The sequence below is a fragment of the Corvus kubaryi genome, unplaced genomic scaffold (genome assembly GCF_017639235.1).
Source record: "Corvus kubaryi isolate FWS band 111438036 unplaced genomic scaffold, C.kubaryi_AGA036_p1.0 37272, whole genome shotgun sequence".
Lineage (NCBI taxonomy): Eukaryota > Metazoa > Chordata > Aves > Passeriformes > Corvidae > Corvus > Corvus kubaryi.
The window spans coordinates 561,465-576,351 of record NW_024581084.1 but is presented as its reverse complement, the minus strand read 5'-3'; the positions used below and the strand labels follow the sequence as shown (position 1 = coordinate 576,351).

The window sequence follows — 14,887 nt, the reverse complement described above, 5'->3', positions numbered from 1 at the left end:
TAAATATACATGTGGCATTAAACGAGTTGAAATATTATGCAGTAATCACAGATGATGATAATTGTAGATCCAAAATAGCTTGTAAAATAATAATAATAAAAAAATTGTTGCCAGAAGCTGAAATTACAGAGCTGGTGACAGCTATTGTTCTCTGCTTTGAAATGGGTGGGCTGGTCTGTGTTGTGTATTTGAAAATCTGTTGCTGTCGTAGCAAAACCTGAAGTAATTTAATATGAAGCTATTTTTATGTTTTTAGAGATCATTGAGTAGAAATTAAAGCTAAATATACTAAGGCAGTCTTTTCCTTCTTTCTGCAGGGGATTTGGGAAGCAAGGATTCCAGTGCCAAGGTAGGCCACAACTGCTTTGCTGGCACACACAGGTGGTTGCACCTCGTTCTGAAGGTACCCAAAACTTGCCAGCAGCAAGAGAGAAACAATCCTGAAAAAACCAAGCAAGCATCATTGCCTGTGTAAATTCTAAAAGAAGACAATTATCCAATTAAATAATTATTGATATTTATATTGAACAATCAAGTAATTATTCATACTGTAATAATATAAAAAGTTGATGGGTTACTTTTTTAAATCTCAGCGCGGTAAATGTCGTATAATCTGCATGATTCTGACTTTTCATGGAAATAATCTGTGCAATTTAGCTTTGCAGAGATCATTTTTCTCATCAGAAGCTCTTGTCTGTGTGGGCGTTTTGGAAAATGGATTCACTTTTTAGTCATATGGCTTCTTTTCATAACCCAAAGTCCCTGGTTTTCATTTTCATACAATGCGTGTTCGGGAGGACCTTTGGCTTTAACTCTGTATTAGGACAGGACAATTCTGTTTTATGTAATACTGAATTACAGAAAAAAAAAATCCACCTGTATAAAATCACTGATTTAATAAAATCTGCTAACCCTGAGAAATTGAAAGCTGCTGTAGTGTAAGATAACTGTAAATGCTGTATTCTCACACAGCCTGTATTTCTGCCAGATTCTTACCGTTATTTAGCATTTAATCATGAAATAACCACACCCAACTAGTGCAGGTTTTTTTTCTTTGTCATATGTTTGCTTAATTACGATGAGCCTTTCTATTGTCCCTTTCTCTTTTCCATCTTCTCCCTGTCACTTCTGCAGCTGCACATTGTGTACTCATTAGTTGGCCTTTTCCTTGTTTCTTTCATGACATTTCTAATGGACATTTGCTCTTGCCTTAGAGCACATTTGACTATCCTGAATATTGCTTTTACTTAGCAGTCAATGAAATTATGGATTCTGTGGTATTTTCATGAAAGTTGATGTGAGCTGATGCTTCTTGAAATTACACCTTTGAGAAAGTGGATGTCAAAGACTGCCTTTTAAAGATTTGCAATAAATAAGTTTTCGTTCTGCAAGTAGAGCCTTGCAGACACACACAGCATTTCCTGATGGAGGTAAGCAGACATCCATGACTTTTCCTTGGTGCCCCAAAACATTAATATTAAATTTTGTAGATATCCTCGAGTTTCTTGCCCCCCATCGCACCCAAAGCAGTGCTGTAGATGAGTGTGTAGTGCTCAGTTGGTAGTGGGATGGCATTTCCTCAATCCCGTTCAGGACAGCTCAGTAGTTCCCAGCTCAGGAATTGTTTAAAGGTTCATTACAGGTTTCTGTTGGTGTACAGAAAATAATTGGGGCTGCATTTAAATGGTGCAGTTATCCAGCTTAGCTTTTGCAGCTTGCACAGTGCTAACTTTCTCCTGCTCCCAGCTGGGAGCTGGGGGCTCAGTCTGAGCAGGATCTGGGCCACAGATCCACTCTGCCATGGCAGCTCATCTCCAGGGGTTTGGATTCTCTGCCTGGAATTCCTTCCACCACTGTAATTCCAATGAGCCAGGAACAGTTCTGCTGGTGAGGACTGAGCTGTACAAAGCCAGCTGAAGTTCTGAATTCAGTCTTGTTTCCCCTGCAGATACCATTCATGGACACAAACAAGAGTAAACACAGTAGAGCAGCTCTGTTTATTTTTAAATGCTTCAGATGTGATACTTTTTATGAATCTAAATATGTTCAAACCTGACTTTTGTCTGTATTAGAGCAAGATTCTACAGTTTCTCTTTGGAGACTGTTGTATTCAGTGGTTTTGTCTGTGTCCTTAGTTAAAATCTCTAAGAAATGTTCTAATTTTATATGGTTTTTATCAAGCTGTTGGTGGTGCACTAATAAGTTTAAGCAATGGGGTTTTTAGCCATCATTTATTAAACCTGATTGTGTTCAAAATCAGAGTTCATACTCTTGGGATAATACTCTTGAAAAATAAAACTTCCATAATGAAGTTAAGCTGCTGAATCAATTTTTTTTCAGTTCAGCTTTCTGATGTTTCTGTCTGAAAAGCCACCAGCTAAAGCTGGAAAGACAAATTACTGATCAAAATTACTGAGAACATGAAGAATTAAAATGAAAAGTGTGAAACTAGAAGGTAGGCTGCAGAAAAAAACCCAGATTTCTATAATGAAGTGACTACTTTTACAGAGAAGAATGCCAAATGGAGAATAAAATGGAATTTTCAGTATGACATGAAAGAAGGAATATTGCAGTGACAGCTCTTAGCATGACCATAGTTCTTGGTCCATCAGTGTTTCCATTATAAAAAGTCTTTTCTATTCTCTTTTCAACAGTGTTGTAAAATCTCCCACTAGGCAAAAACTTGATGTCAGGTAGAATTCAGAGCTGGGGGGGTTGGTTATTTCCAAAGTTGTTTGAAATTCTTCCGGCCTTTGATACCAGAGGGAAGAGGAAAGGCCCACAACAGTCACACCACACTCAGATGATGTTTCTACTATAAAAACGACAATCCTATGAATATTTGCATTAGAATTCTTTAATTAAACAACAGGTCTTAGTTTTTATGCAGTTTTAAGTATTGCAGCAAGTGTGGTATGTTTTCATATATTTTTAAAACTTCCATTTAAAAAGTGTCACACAAAATACAGTCCTAGTTTATTTTTAAGATATGCCCTCAAAAGAAATATTTTAATTTAATATTTTAATATAGATTTTATTAGAATTGAAACTGTGCTATAGTGAAATGATCTGATTTTGGACCATTAATACCTTTTTTTCACTGGGCTTGCTTTGAGCCTTGGAACATGTTTTCAGTTGTATGTCATCACTTTTGTTTTCAGATTTTGATGCCTGTTTCTGCTGTAGTGTTCAGTTCAGCATTAGGTAAAGGCATTTAAATGATCTCTTTGGAATTGAAGAGAATTATTTCAATTTATTTTCTTAAAACATTTTGCAAGGTAATTTTTTTCCACCTCCTAATTTTTATGGGATCCTTATGAATTTGCAAAAGACAGCAAATTAAATTTTGGTGTGGTTTTAATGCCCTGCATGTGGCAGAGGGTCAAGTACAATTGCATTATTACCACACAGACGTTCAGCAAGAGACAGTCCACATCTGATGTAGTTTCTCTTTCTTGATGGGTGTATTTTAATGTGGCTGCTGAATATTCCAGCAAACAGATCCTCAGAAGGGCTGCTTGGGTTTACAGCCAGGACCAGGGATGTGTTATTGCATGGAGAGGAAGCAGAATTCTGTTGCATCATTGGAAATAAGTTTTTTAGAGAAAGGGGTTTGGGATCATAAAGTAACAGTGGAAAATGTCTGGTTTTTTGGTCATGTGTGAGTTTGAAAATGCACTTGGAAGACTTCAGATGGATTAATGTTCTCCTAGGGATAGAATTCAGGAAGACTTTCTTCACAGAAAGGATGGTCAGGCACTGGAAGGGACTGCCCAGGGAGGTTTGGAGTCTCCATCCCTGGAGGTGTCCAAGGAATGCCTGGATGTGGCACTGAGTGGTCTGGGCTGGGACAAGGTGGGGATTGCTCACAGTTTGGACTCAATGGTCTGGGAGGTCTTTTCCAACCTCAAGATTCTGGGATTCTGTGAAATTTTTATTCCTGTTATAAGAAAGCATTTTGCAGTTTGATATTTGTGGTTTATTGTTGATTTATAGAAACATGAAGTATTTTAAATATTGTGCTTGTGAAACAGGAGCTCTCATTCTTCTGTTTTGCTTTTGCTGTTTGCTGTTGATTGTCTCTGTGGCAGTGCAAACACGATGGGAGGATTATTCCAGGGAGTTATGGCTTTGTTTTGTTTTCTTACATTGTCAAGCAGCCCAGCAAGCTGTCTGTAGCACTGAAAGCTTCCCTCTGATGTGCACCTGGAAATACTGCAAGAGCAATGTGAAAAATGGAATAATTTAAACCTTTTTCAATCTGCCACAGCATGAAAGTTCCTCTTTTGAGACAGCAGACTTTAAATTAACCAAGCAATTAAGTTAAATTTTGGCTTCATCATTCTTTTGATAGACTGTTACACTCTGAGTGTAACCTATACTTGTTTCTTTCTGTTCGATTTGTAAGAAGCATTTTTCTGGTGAACAGAGCTCAACAAATAGGAGCTCACTAAGATGTGAAGAGCAAACGTTGTAGAACATGTATTTATGTAGGTTTAGAGGTTGTTTTAAGTTCAGCACTGAAGGCTCATCAAGTTTCCTCAGGGCAAAAATATTTTTAGTTACAGTAATATGAATGTGATCAGCTCATGTTCCTGATTAAGGGCCTGTTGTTAATTCTCTCCTAAATGGTCAAAATTCTTAGTCATTAACAGCAAGTTTTCCCTTTTTTACATGGTTGCTGCAGGCTTTACTGAAGTGCAATATGCTGCTGTAGTTCAGCTGTGAAATACATTTGGCTTAAGGATAATAATGAGCTAAGGAAGAGTTGCATGTTTGTTTTCTAATTTACATAAATAAAAATCAGAGAAATCAATTAAGGCAGATCATTATGCTTCACTAATCTGGGCAACTATTGCTCTTTCCACTGTTTTTTCTGTCTTCCCTCCATTTATTTGCAGATTATTTTTCTCTGAATGTTGAATTTTACCTTTTACTGTTGTCCTAAGCTTTTTGGAACAGCTCGTGCCATGCCGGGTCTGGACTTGGCAGACATCTACAGCAATTCCTTCACTAAAAAGGGAAAGGGGGGCATTTTATTAGTTTTTAATGTTCAAATCTTGTAATATTGGCACATCAAACCAGCACTTCATTTCCTCTACATTGTTTATCTTTTATCTGATGGTTCTTGACCTCCCTTCTACAAGAAAAAGACCAAAGAACCGCCTGATGCCACCTCATTTTTAAATCATGTATTTTCATTAAAAATGTTGTATTAAAGGTCTCTGTAGTGATGTGGTTGAGAAACTAATTTTTAATGCTCTATGATCTGAAGATTCAAACTAATGAAAATGACCACCTCCAACCTGGCTGACAGAGTTTACCTCAATCCTCAGTAGTGATATAACGTATTTATAGTGGAAGCAGCATCATTTGTTCTTTTCTTTGTGTGCGGATCAAGGCTTAGTTCTTGGTTTTCCATCCTGATGGCTGTGTTTCCCCTACAGTTTCTTCCTTTTACAATCTTCACTTTCCTTTGTAACCTAAGAAAGAAAAACCTATTGCATTGCTGTGTTGCTTCTCATAAAAATAATTTGTCTTCCTTACGTGGAAATGTTTTTGCCGAAGGGTGGACAAGACACAAAGCAAGTTCCCCTTTCTATGCCAGAACTGCTTCTCTTGTATCATTTTTGGTTTTGTGGTGAGATGGGGTATTACAGACCAGGGCTTGAACAATGTGGGTGTTTTCCTTTGTGCTCTTTGTGTTATTTGTCATGTGCTACAGTTTACATTAACTAATGTTGCTGTAAGCCTGAGATTGGGAAATTAATTCCGTGGAAAGCTGTGATGTAGCTTAAAAGTCAGCATGAAATCTTCTGAAATGGGAACTCAGTAAAAATACACTTACAGCAGCTGCCTCGCTAATGTATTTTCATGTGCATAACTTGGAGATATCTGTTCCAAAATGGAATCCCCCGGAGCAAAACCCAAATAGTTACGCACTCCCCAAAAATCACAACCCAAACAAAATAATAAACAGCGCCTGGGAGCAGAAATTGTATCTGCACACAGTTTCTGTGATTCCTCTCTCCTTTGTCCTTTCCATTGGCCTTTTGCCCTCAGCCTGATCTGTGGACTGTGCATCTGTGACCACTTCTCAAAGGGCAGTAATTTTACTGATCTGCAGATAATTTGGAGATACGATGCTTGTTGTTCATTTGTCTTGTCAGCTTCCATTTATTGTTCTTCCCCTCTTTTAGCTGTCCTTACTTTTGCAACATCTGACCCATTTTATGAGGAAATATGGTGCTGTTAATTGCTGATGCCTGTGAAAGTTGAGATTCTGTTCCCATTTCCACAGGTGAACTCTGAGATATCTTTGAAAAATTGTCCATGCTCCGAGTTTTTCCTGAGAACAGCAGTGATGGGTGAAACTCCTGAGTCTTAATGAGTGCAGATACATCAGTGCTGGCTCAGAGCCCTTTGGAAATGTGTATCGCAGTCATCCCAGCTTTGTCTGTGTTGCTGGGTGGTCTTGGAGCATGAAAAGTGGTTTTCCTTTGGGTGCTACAGAGCAGGTGCTAGAGGGTTTTGGTTCCTGGATCCCACTGCAGCTCATCAGACATAAAAGCCCTGAAACTGGGAGCTTAGTTCAGAGCACTTTCCTGTACACGTGTGTTCCTGTTGGAGCATTACCTGACACTGCAGACATGTAGGTTCTGCCTTCAGCCATTGCCTTGTGTGCTGGGAAGGGGACATGTTGTCCCTGAGCATCGTAGCTGGGTAGAAGGAACAGCAGGACAGAGAAGGTGCCTCTGTTTGTGTTGGTGAGGAGTCTTTGTTACTACAACCACGTGCATTCACAGAAGCTCAATACATTGAATAGATCGGGGTGAGTCACCATTCCTGCAGGGATTTAAAGACGTGGATGTTGCACTTGGGGACATGGTTTAGTGGTGGCATTGGCAGGGTTAAGGGTGGACTCGATGATCACCAGGGTGTGTAGTGATAAGCCTGAAGGAGGGCAGGTTTAGATTAGATATTGAGAAGAAATTCTTTACTAAAAGGGTGATGAGGCCCTGGAATGGAATTCCCAGAGAAGCTGAGGCTGCCCCTGCATCCCTGGCAGTGTCCAAGGCCAGGCTGCACAGGGCTTGGAGCAGCCTGGGACAGTGGAAGGTGTCCCTGCCCATGGCAGGGCATGGCACTGGATGAGCTTTAAGGTCCCTTCCAACCTAAACTGTTCTATGATCTTGCAGGGCTTTTCCAGCTTAAATGAGTCTGTGATCCTTGATGCTCAATATACAATTAAATATATAATTCATTCAACACTGAACATGGCAGTAAAATAAATAAATATACCACTGTACGCCTGTTTTTCTAGAAAATTTCCTTGGTGATACTGCGCTCATCAAAACTCCAACATTAAATCTTATCTTGCAGCAAACATTTTTTCTTGTATTACATTTTAAGAGCAAAGTCATCTTCACCCTTCCCCCACTTCTAACATGTGAAGTTTTGTTTTGTTTTGTTTACTTGGATTGGTCAGATATCCCAGCCCTGTGTTCCAGTAGAGACACTGACTGTTCCGGTGCCCTGGGTGTAATTCTGTGAAGCTCTTCAGCTTCTAATTGAAAATGTGGGAGTAATAGCTTATCCCAAGTTGACAGATAAATCATTTTGAGGATGGGCAAGATAAAGTTTGGCATGTTCTTTATTTTTCCTTCTGCCTTGGTGTAATCCTGCACATCAGCTGCTGTTACATAGCCACATATGGTGCTCATTTGATACAAGATTTTTGCGGATGCTGTGAGCAGAATTTATTGGAGTGTTGGAAAGAAAGTTGCAGAAAGATGAAGAAAACAGATTTCCCTGTTGGGATGCATCAATAATTATTTCTTTTATGTTTGCTTTTGTGGGTTGTTTCTCTTTAGGGTGAGAGGTAAAAATAATAAGTTATTTAATAAATACTTTAGGTGCAGTTCCTCAGCTTTTACATTTGCAGTAGAAAGCATGAAAGTCTAAGAGAGAAGGACTCTCTTGTGTATAATTAATAACAGGAACTACCCTTCAAGTGTTTTTAAATTCTTGTAGATGCTGAACATTTTAATTCTAACTGTTTCCAGCAGTGCCTGTTGAAGGCTTGCAGAGGCTGGGAATGCTTGGAGCTGGTTATCAGCTGTTAATTTTTCAATTGCAGCTATTTATGAATAATGCCTTCCACAAATGTGATTCATAACTCTTACCTTCTAAGTCAGGCAGCCAAACATATGCATATGTAACTTTCTGTGCATTTCGGTGTTGTTTATTCTGGTTTCTTAATTAGAATTTGATTTACATGAGGGTTTTTTTGTTCCATTTTGCAATTACATAATACAGACTATAAGGTACTGCAGGCACATAGGGGTTTTTTTCAGGTTATCTTCTAGTTGACTTAATTTAGATTTTGAGATCGCACTGCTGTATTAATTGAAATTTTTCATCAAATGAACTTTATTAGAAATCTGGACTATGTACTTATAAATGTAGAAGTTTACTGGAATTATTATTTTTTCTGTCCTGTATAGTTTACAAAATGTCCTTTTTTGTTTATCACTTAGAGATACAGAAACATACTGTTTGAACTAAAAGTGCAAATTCATCCAGCAACACCAAAAATATAATCATTATTGCTCTCTTAGTTCGCTACTTTTTAAAATGAAGCTGCAAAAGTCTAATTAATACTTGTCTTTATACAATGGCCTGTCAAGATTTAGATTTGCTCATCATTTACAGTCACAGTTTTCCCACTGTCAGAAGTGTCAGTGGACGGACAGTGATCAACACAAATTGCACATTCAAGGCTTTATTTGCCTTGTGTAGCAATTGTCAAGCTGTCTTCTTTTTGCTAAGAAAATAGCCCATATTAAGAAATAGTGATTTTTAACTAGAGTTGCAGCTATTGCTCCTTATTTGTCTTTAACTTCAATTAGAAGAATTATATACAGCTCTTAGTATTTGTACACTCACCCAGTGTTTCCATATAGCTAAATGAAGCTTGTAATTGCATTTGGAAGTTGCAATTTATTCTGAGGCAAAATTTTATGAAGACTGTGTTTCTGAAAATTCAACATTTTTATCCCCCTAAATGATCCTTACACTGATGGCACAACTGAGTACTGGTGGCAATTTTTTTCACCCTTTTCAAATACTAAATCTACAAGAATCAGATGTTTAGAAATTGGGTTCTATGTGCCTGGGTTTTGAAACCACTGAGGATGTACATGAGGGTGTCTACTTAGAATATGTTTAAAAAGGATTAATGACTCCAAAAAGTGGCTCAAATACTTGCCTTCCTTATTTTGCTGCTAAATGAGGGCAAGGTATGGACTGCAGATAGAAATTCTCATTTTGAGGAATGCTGAAGGTTATTCCTAATGTAACTCTCTTCCCAAAGCACAGATATTTCACTCTTCATTTTCCTTTAAAATTAACAGCATTTTTAACTTCCCTGGAATGTGTGCAGGATGTGGTATTTCAGCTCCTTAGTAAACAAGCCATTATTCACGTACAAGGAGGAGTTGGAATAATACTTTCTCTTCTTTCAACTTCTAGTCTGTGTGGGTTTATTATTTTGGTTTTTACTCAGCAGGATTAGCCAGAATCCACCTCAAAGTATTCTTGTTTTCAAGAAATTGGCCTTTAATATTAAAAAATAAAACAAAAAAACTTTATGTTCTGAGAGTGCAGAAATAATCCTTATTTTATGCAAAGTCGTTGTGTACATCAGTGTTTTAGTGGGTTGATTTTAAGTTTCTTTATTTCTTAAGGTGTTGCTGTTGGGAAAAATCCCCCTCATAATTATTTTTCCTCCTCTATCACCCTGTGTGCATTTCCATCACATCTCCTGATTCCCTGGGAGAGGTGTTACCTGCTCCTGTTCCCTAGAACCTCTTACCTGAACTACTTTTCAGTTTCTTGCATCCAGGCTTTGATCCCCAGAGAATTTTTGTGTGTCTGAAGGTGACACCCTGTGAGGTGCTGACAGCTTCTGGGCAGCTCCATTTTTCTCCTGATCCAGAATTGTATAAGATAGATTTCAGCCTAACAAATTCCTGAACTTGCTCTCGTAAAAAATGTTATAAAATAACCCTGTTATGATAAACTCAAAAATAGACTAAGCAGAAGAGTTTATTTTAAGGGTGTATATACAGTTTTTTCCATGTTTTTCCATCGTGACAGGTTAGCTGATTGAATTTGTGATGTGCTGTAAAATCAGTCAGATTTTGGACTGCTCCTACCTTGTTTGCAAACTTTGAATTAATTAAATTTGAGATAATTCCAAGTATGCCAGTTTTATGTCTTCCTTTTTTGTCATCAGCTTTTGCAAATTACATCTGCTGGATGTATTTTTATAGAATGTAATTTCTCTGTTAAAAGAAGTGACGTGGATGCAGCAAAAACAATAGGTAGATTCCTCTGGGTGGGTATTTTTCAGTTCTGCTCTGAGTATGTGCCATTGAGACAAATGCTGGAACATTACAGGAAGAATGGAGAAAAACATCATTTTATTTATGTTCTATTTCAAATCGTTTGATGCCTAGGTATTGCTCAGAATTCCTTCTGATCTTATTGAGAGATCCTAAATTGTGAACCTTTAAAACACAGTAAAGGCTTAATGAATCTTGTTGTGCAGCTTAAACTGTATTTTATGGTGTTTCTAACTCAGTGTATGGCCAGAACAAACACACAACTGTGGCAACTGCCTGAGGACCCTGGGGAATATTGTGGGTTTTTAAATATGAAAACTTACTAAAGTATCATTCTTAGCCCAGTGTATCAAGAGGGAAAAGTGGTGGTTTTTTTCATGGTAGTTTATTTCTTTGTATTCATAGAATCACAGAATGGTTTGGGTTGGAAGGGACCTTAAAGCTCATCCCCTTCCACCTGCTGCCGTGGGCAGGGACACCTTCCACTGTCCCAGGCTGCTCCAAGCCCCGTCCAGCCTGGCCTTGGGCACTGCCAGGGATCCAGGGGCAGCCACAGCTGCTCTGGGCACCCTGTGCCAGGGCCTCCCCACCCTCACAGGGAACAATTTCTTCCCAATATCCCATCTAACCCTGCCCCCTGTCAGTGGGAACCCATTCCCCTTGTCCTGTCGCTCCACACCCTTGTAGAGAGTCTCTCTCCATCTTTCTTGTAGCTCCTTCAGGTACTGAAGGCCACAATTAGGTCACCTTGCTTTTCCAGGCTGACCAATCCCAATTCTCCCAGTTTTTCCGAGCAGCAGAGCTTCTCCATCCCTCTGACCACCTTAGTGCCTCCTCTGGGCTCTCTCCAACAGCTCCATGTCCTTCCCGTACTGCAGCCTCCAGGTCTGAGTCTGACCTGTGTGTTGGCACCACCAGTACAGATCCTGCAGTGTCTGTAAATGCTATCCCTGTACAGCAATATCCCCAATTTGCCTCTGAAAAGGAGAACTGAAAAGCTGTGTAGTCGTTGAAGAGGGTTTTGAAGTGCAAGTGTTGGATATGTTTCATACATTTTCCTCGGAAGCTGTATTGTTTCCTAATGGCTCCGCAGTCGTTATGCCAACTGCACAGCAGGCTGTTGCATTAGAGGGTTTTACGTTCTGGTGCTCCCCGTGTGCTCTTGCCAGTTGTTGTTTCACTGAGCAGTTCTTTTAAGTGTTTTGTTCTGCCTTGGGTACCCAGGTGTGCCTGGTGGAGCTGTAAAACTGATGCCTGCCCTTGTTTTCATACAAGGCAGCAAAGCTCATTTCTAAGATTTCTGCAAAACCCAACTCGTCAGCATCTCCTGATGCTGTGTAATGAGGAACACCTTGGTTGTCAAGTTTATATAAAGTGCTGATGATCTAATTGAGCTTGAGCATCTTTGAACCCTTTGCAAAAACAGAATTATGTTGTGTATTATTAAACCTGGTACAAGGCTGGGCATCACTTTCATTTCAGAATATAAATGCATTATGTTACAAACATTTAAGGTTTGTGTTTTATTCAGTGCTGCACCTTCATTTTTTGGCAGCAGATGTTTTGCATGGTTTCTGTGGGTTTGGATGCTTGACAACAAATGTGCTGAAGGCGAGGTCTGTCAGTGTCAGGGGTTCTCCTGAGAGTCCATCAAGCAGGAATACCTGGAGGCATGGGACTGCTTTAGTACCTGGGACAGACGCAATGGAGCACAAATACCTCACTTTGCTCAGTATGCCTTGTCCAGGTTTCTTTTTTTATAAATAGACTAGAAAAGGCAATAAACCACTGTAAAATATTTGCTAATAGAGCTGTTTCTGTTTTGGGAAGAGGGAAGACAAACATTTGTCACCCCTGCATCCCTTTCCTGGTTTCTGCAGAGGGTCTTTGCCTTTAGATTCCTTTGTTTCCTGCCTGTACCCTGAGCTTCCCTGGCTCTGTGGTGGTGTTGTGCATATTTATAGTCACAGACTGCAACTGCAGCTCCTGTTTTTAAACAACCCAGTCACCATAATGGACATATAAAATCTCAAGGGTTTTTATTGCTCCTGTCATCTCAAGTGCTTTTGAATCCTGATTACAGAGCAATAAAATGTGGTTGGTTGGGTTAATGTGACTGACAGGGACGGGGACCCCATGTGAGAAGGTATTGAGTGAACAAATTTGTTGATGCGAGGCCGTGAATTTATGGACATTCCTTAACTTTGGAGTATTGATTATATATGTAAATGTGTAGCCTAAGATTGATGAAGGGAATAAAAGACCTCATATATCATTAATGCGTTTGGGAGGTCTAATTGGAGCTGTGCAGGTTTTTATAATGAGCTTTCTGAAAGAAGCATTGATAAATAAGCTCAGTAAATTTTAATGAAGTCCTCAGTACTATCTATGAAGCTTACTTTGTAAGTTAAATACATTAGAAAGAGTACTAATTGTAGAACTTACTGTAGAATTAAAATTTTAATAATTCTTGCTTTCTTGGCTTTTATTCCACTTATGCAGATATTGACCTTTGAATTCTCACTGTTGCCTGTGTTTCATTGAGCCTCACTTTGAAGGGGTGAGGGGATGTGTGTGTGTCATCTTTAAGCTTTGGTTGTAATAATTAAAAGGGCAGTGTCAGACATTGGATCATTTGACATTTAACACAGCAAAATGAAAAGGAAGTCAGTGATAAAAATCAGTGGGGTTAATTTTAGAACCGTCAGATTTGCAGAGCAGAGAATGCAAACTGGGCTGGCCAGCAGGTGCATAAGTGATGCCTTTCCAGAACTTCCAAAACACAGTTTGTCCCAGTTCTGCGTTCTTCGTGAGAGTGTAGGATTGAATTCATACTGAGCTAATAAATGTTCTTAAAAATTTTAAAGCCTCGGTCTGGCAATCTGCTTTGTAGAAGGGATCAGTATCACAGTCAGTGAATGTTTATCTATTACATTCTTCTATATGGAACAACTGTTGGGATCTGACCTTAATCTGTAGTTAATAGTGTGGGCTTTAATGCTTATTTTTATTTGCAGTTCAGAGATCCTCTGAATAACTGAAGCCTCATATTTTGCAGAGTTCTGCATTAGTATTTAGTAAAGCAAGCTGCCCTTGATACAGGAGGTTTAGTAACCTAGAGAGACATGAGATGTGCTGATACGTGCACATATTATCCTCTCACTTTCCAGATGTAATTTTTGAAGTGGAATTTATTTGCTTGAGCTCAGTATTGAAATTTCAATATGATAGCACGATAACGTCTCCTGAAGTTTTACATAAAAATATTCTGTCACATAAATGGTTGATATAATTTAAATTATGCTTGTTATGGCTGCATGTAAGGACAGAGCTATAAACACCACCTGAAGCATTCACTGGATTCTTGTGAGGAGAAAGTAGCAAATTTAATGGATCGTGCAAAAAAAATTTCTCATTGCAGACATCTCTTGTAACAGTAATTGAGAAGCACCAGTGAGAAGATGCAACCCTTGCTTCCTAGGAAGCTCAGAGAATGGCTTCATGCCCTATGCTTGTGTAAAACATAAATACACCCAGTGAAATAATTGGTATGATTTACCATTGCACACAGTGCTGACCCTGTAAGGAAAAGCCCACAGCACCATTCCTCAGCAAATAGAGTTACGCCAGGCTTAATGGTATGGACATGATTACTTTTCATCCCCTCCCCTCTTGTTTTAGGGTATAGTTATCAATGGAGCAGAAAATTATATACTTCAAACTCATTCTCCTCAGGTAAGCCCTTCTCACTTGGTGTGGGACTTTTCCTGCTGTGCTGTTGTGTGCACAGAACGCTCAGGTGATGGCTCTGCTGTGTGTTGTGGTAGGAGAAACTCCTTGAGCCAAGTTCTCTCTGTAGTTCTCCATGAGTTTTAGGGTGAATGTATCCTCCCATGGAGGTTGTTTTGTTGTATGCAGTTAATTGAATTAAGGGGCTCTCAGAAATCAAATGTGTGATGGCGAGCAAGGATGATTTAGCTTGAAAAAATGATCAAGAGATATTTTCTGTTGTGTTATCTGTAAACTTGATTAGAAAATGTTTAAGTTGCTTTTCAGGTTGTGGTTTTCTTTTTTTTTTTCCCTTCCCTTATTAGCTCATCTTTTGAAAAAATAGAAGCCTTTATTCAAGCTCTTGTTGCATGGCCAAATTATTTTTCCCCAGGTTGAGGCTTAAAACTTGAGTAATTTCTTCTTCTGTGGTGTCACTTTCTGCAGTCAGACATTCATTCTGACCGGATGGTGAGATGCAGGGTAACAGATGCAATCTTTGGAGCAACCAGCCACAGCTTTTGTGTTAACCAGTCATCAGGAAATATCACTGAATTACCGGAGTATAAAATGCATCTGTTGGAAATATGTTTAAATCTTTTGTGAACTAGGATGGGAAAAAACATGCCTGGGCTGGGGAGTGGCTTTGGAAACAGCTGTGCTGAACAAGGGAGTGTGGGCCATGTGAATGAGCTCTTTTCAGTAACCAC

General features: G+C 39.0%; 1 protein-coding gene across 4 annotated transcripts in view; it reads left to right on the top strand.

Annotated features, from left to right (window-relative positions):
• Positions 1–14,887, top strand: part of PRKCA (protein kinase C alpha) — a 146,857-nt gene that overhangs the window by 3,242 nt on the left and 128,728 nt on the right. For all 4 annotated transcript variants that reach the window (XM_042025491.1, XM_042025492.1, XM_042025494.1 and 1 more), the window contains exon 2: positions 318–349. In XM_042025491.1, the coding sequence (XP_041881425.1) occupies positions 318–349 (32 nt within the window). The remainder of the gene's footprint in view (positions 1–317; positions 350–14,887) is intronic.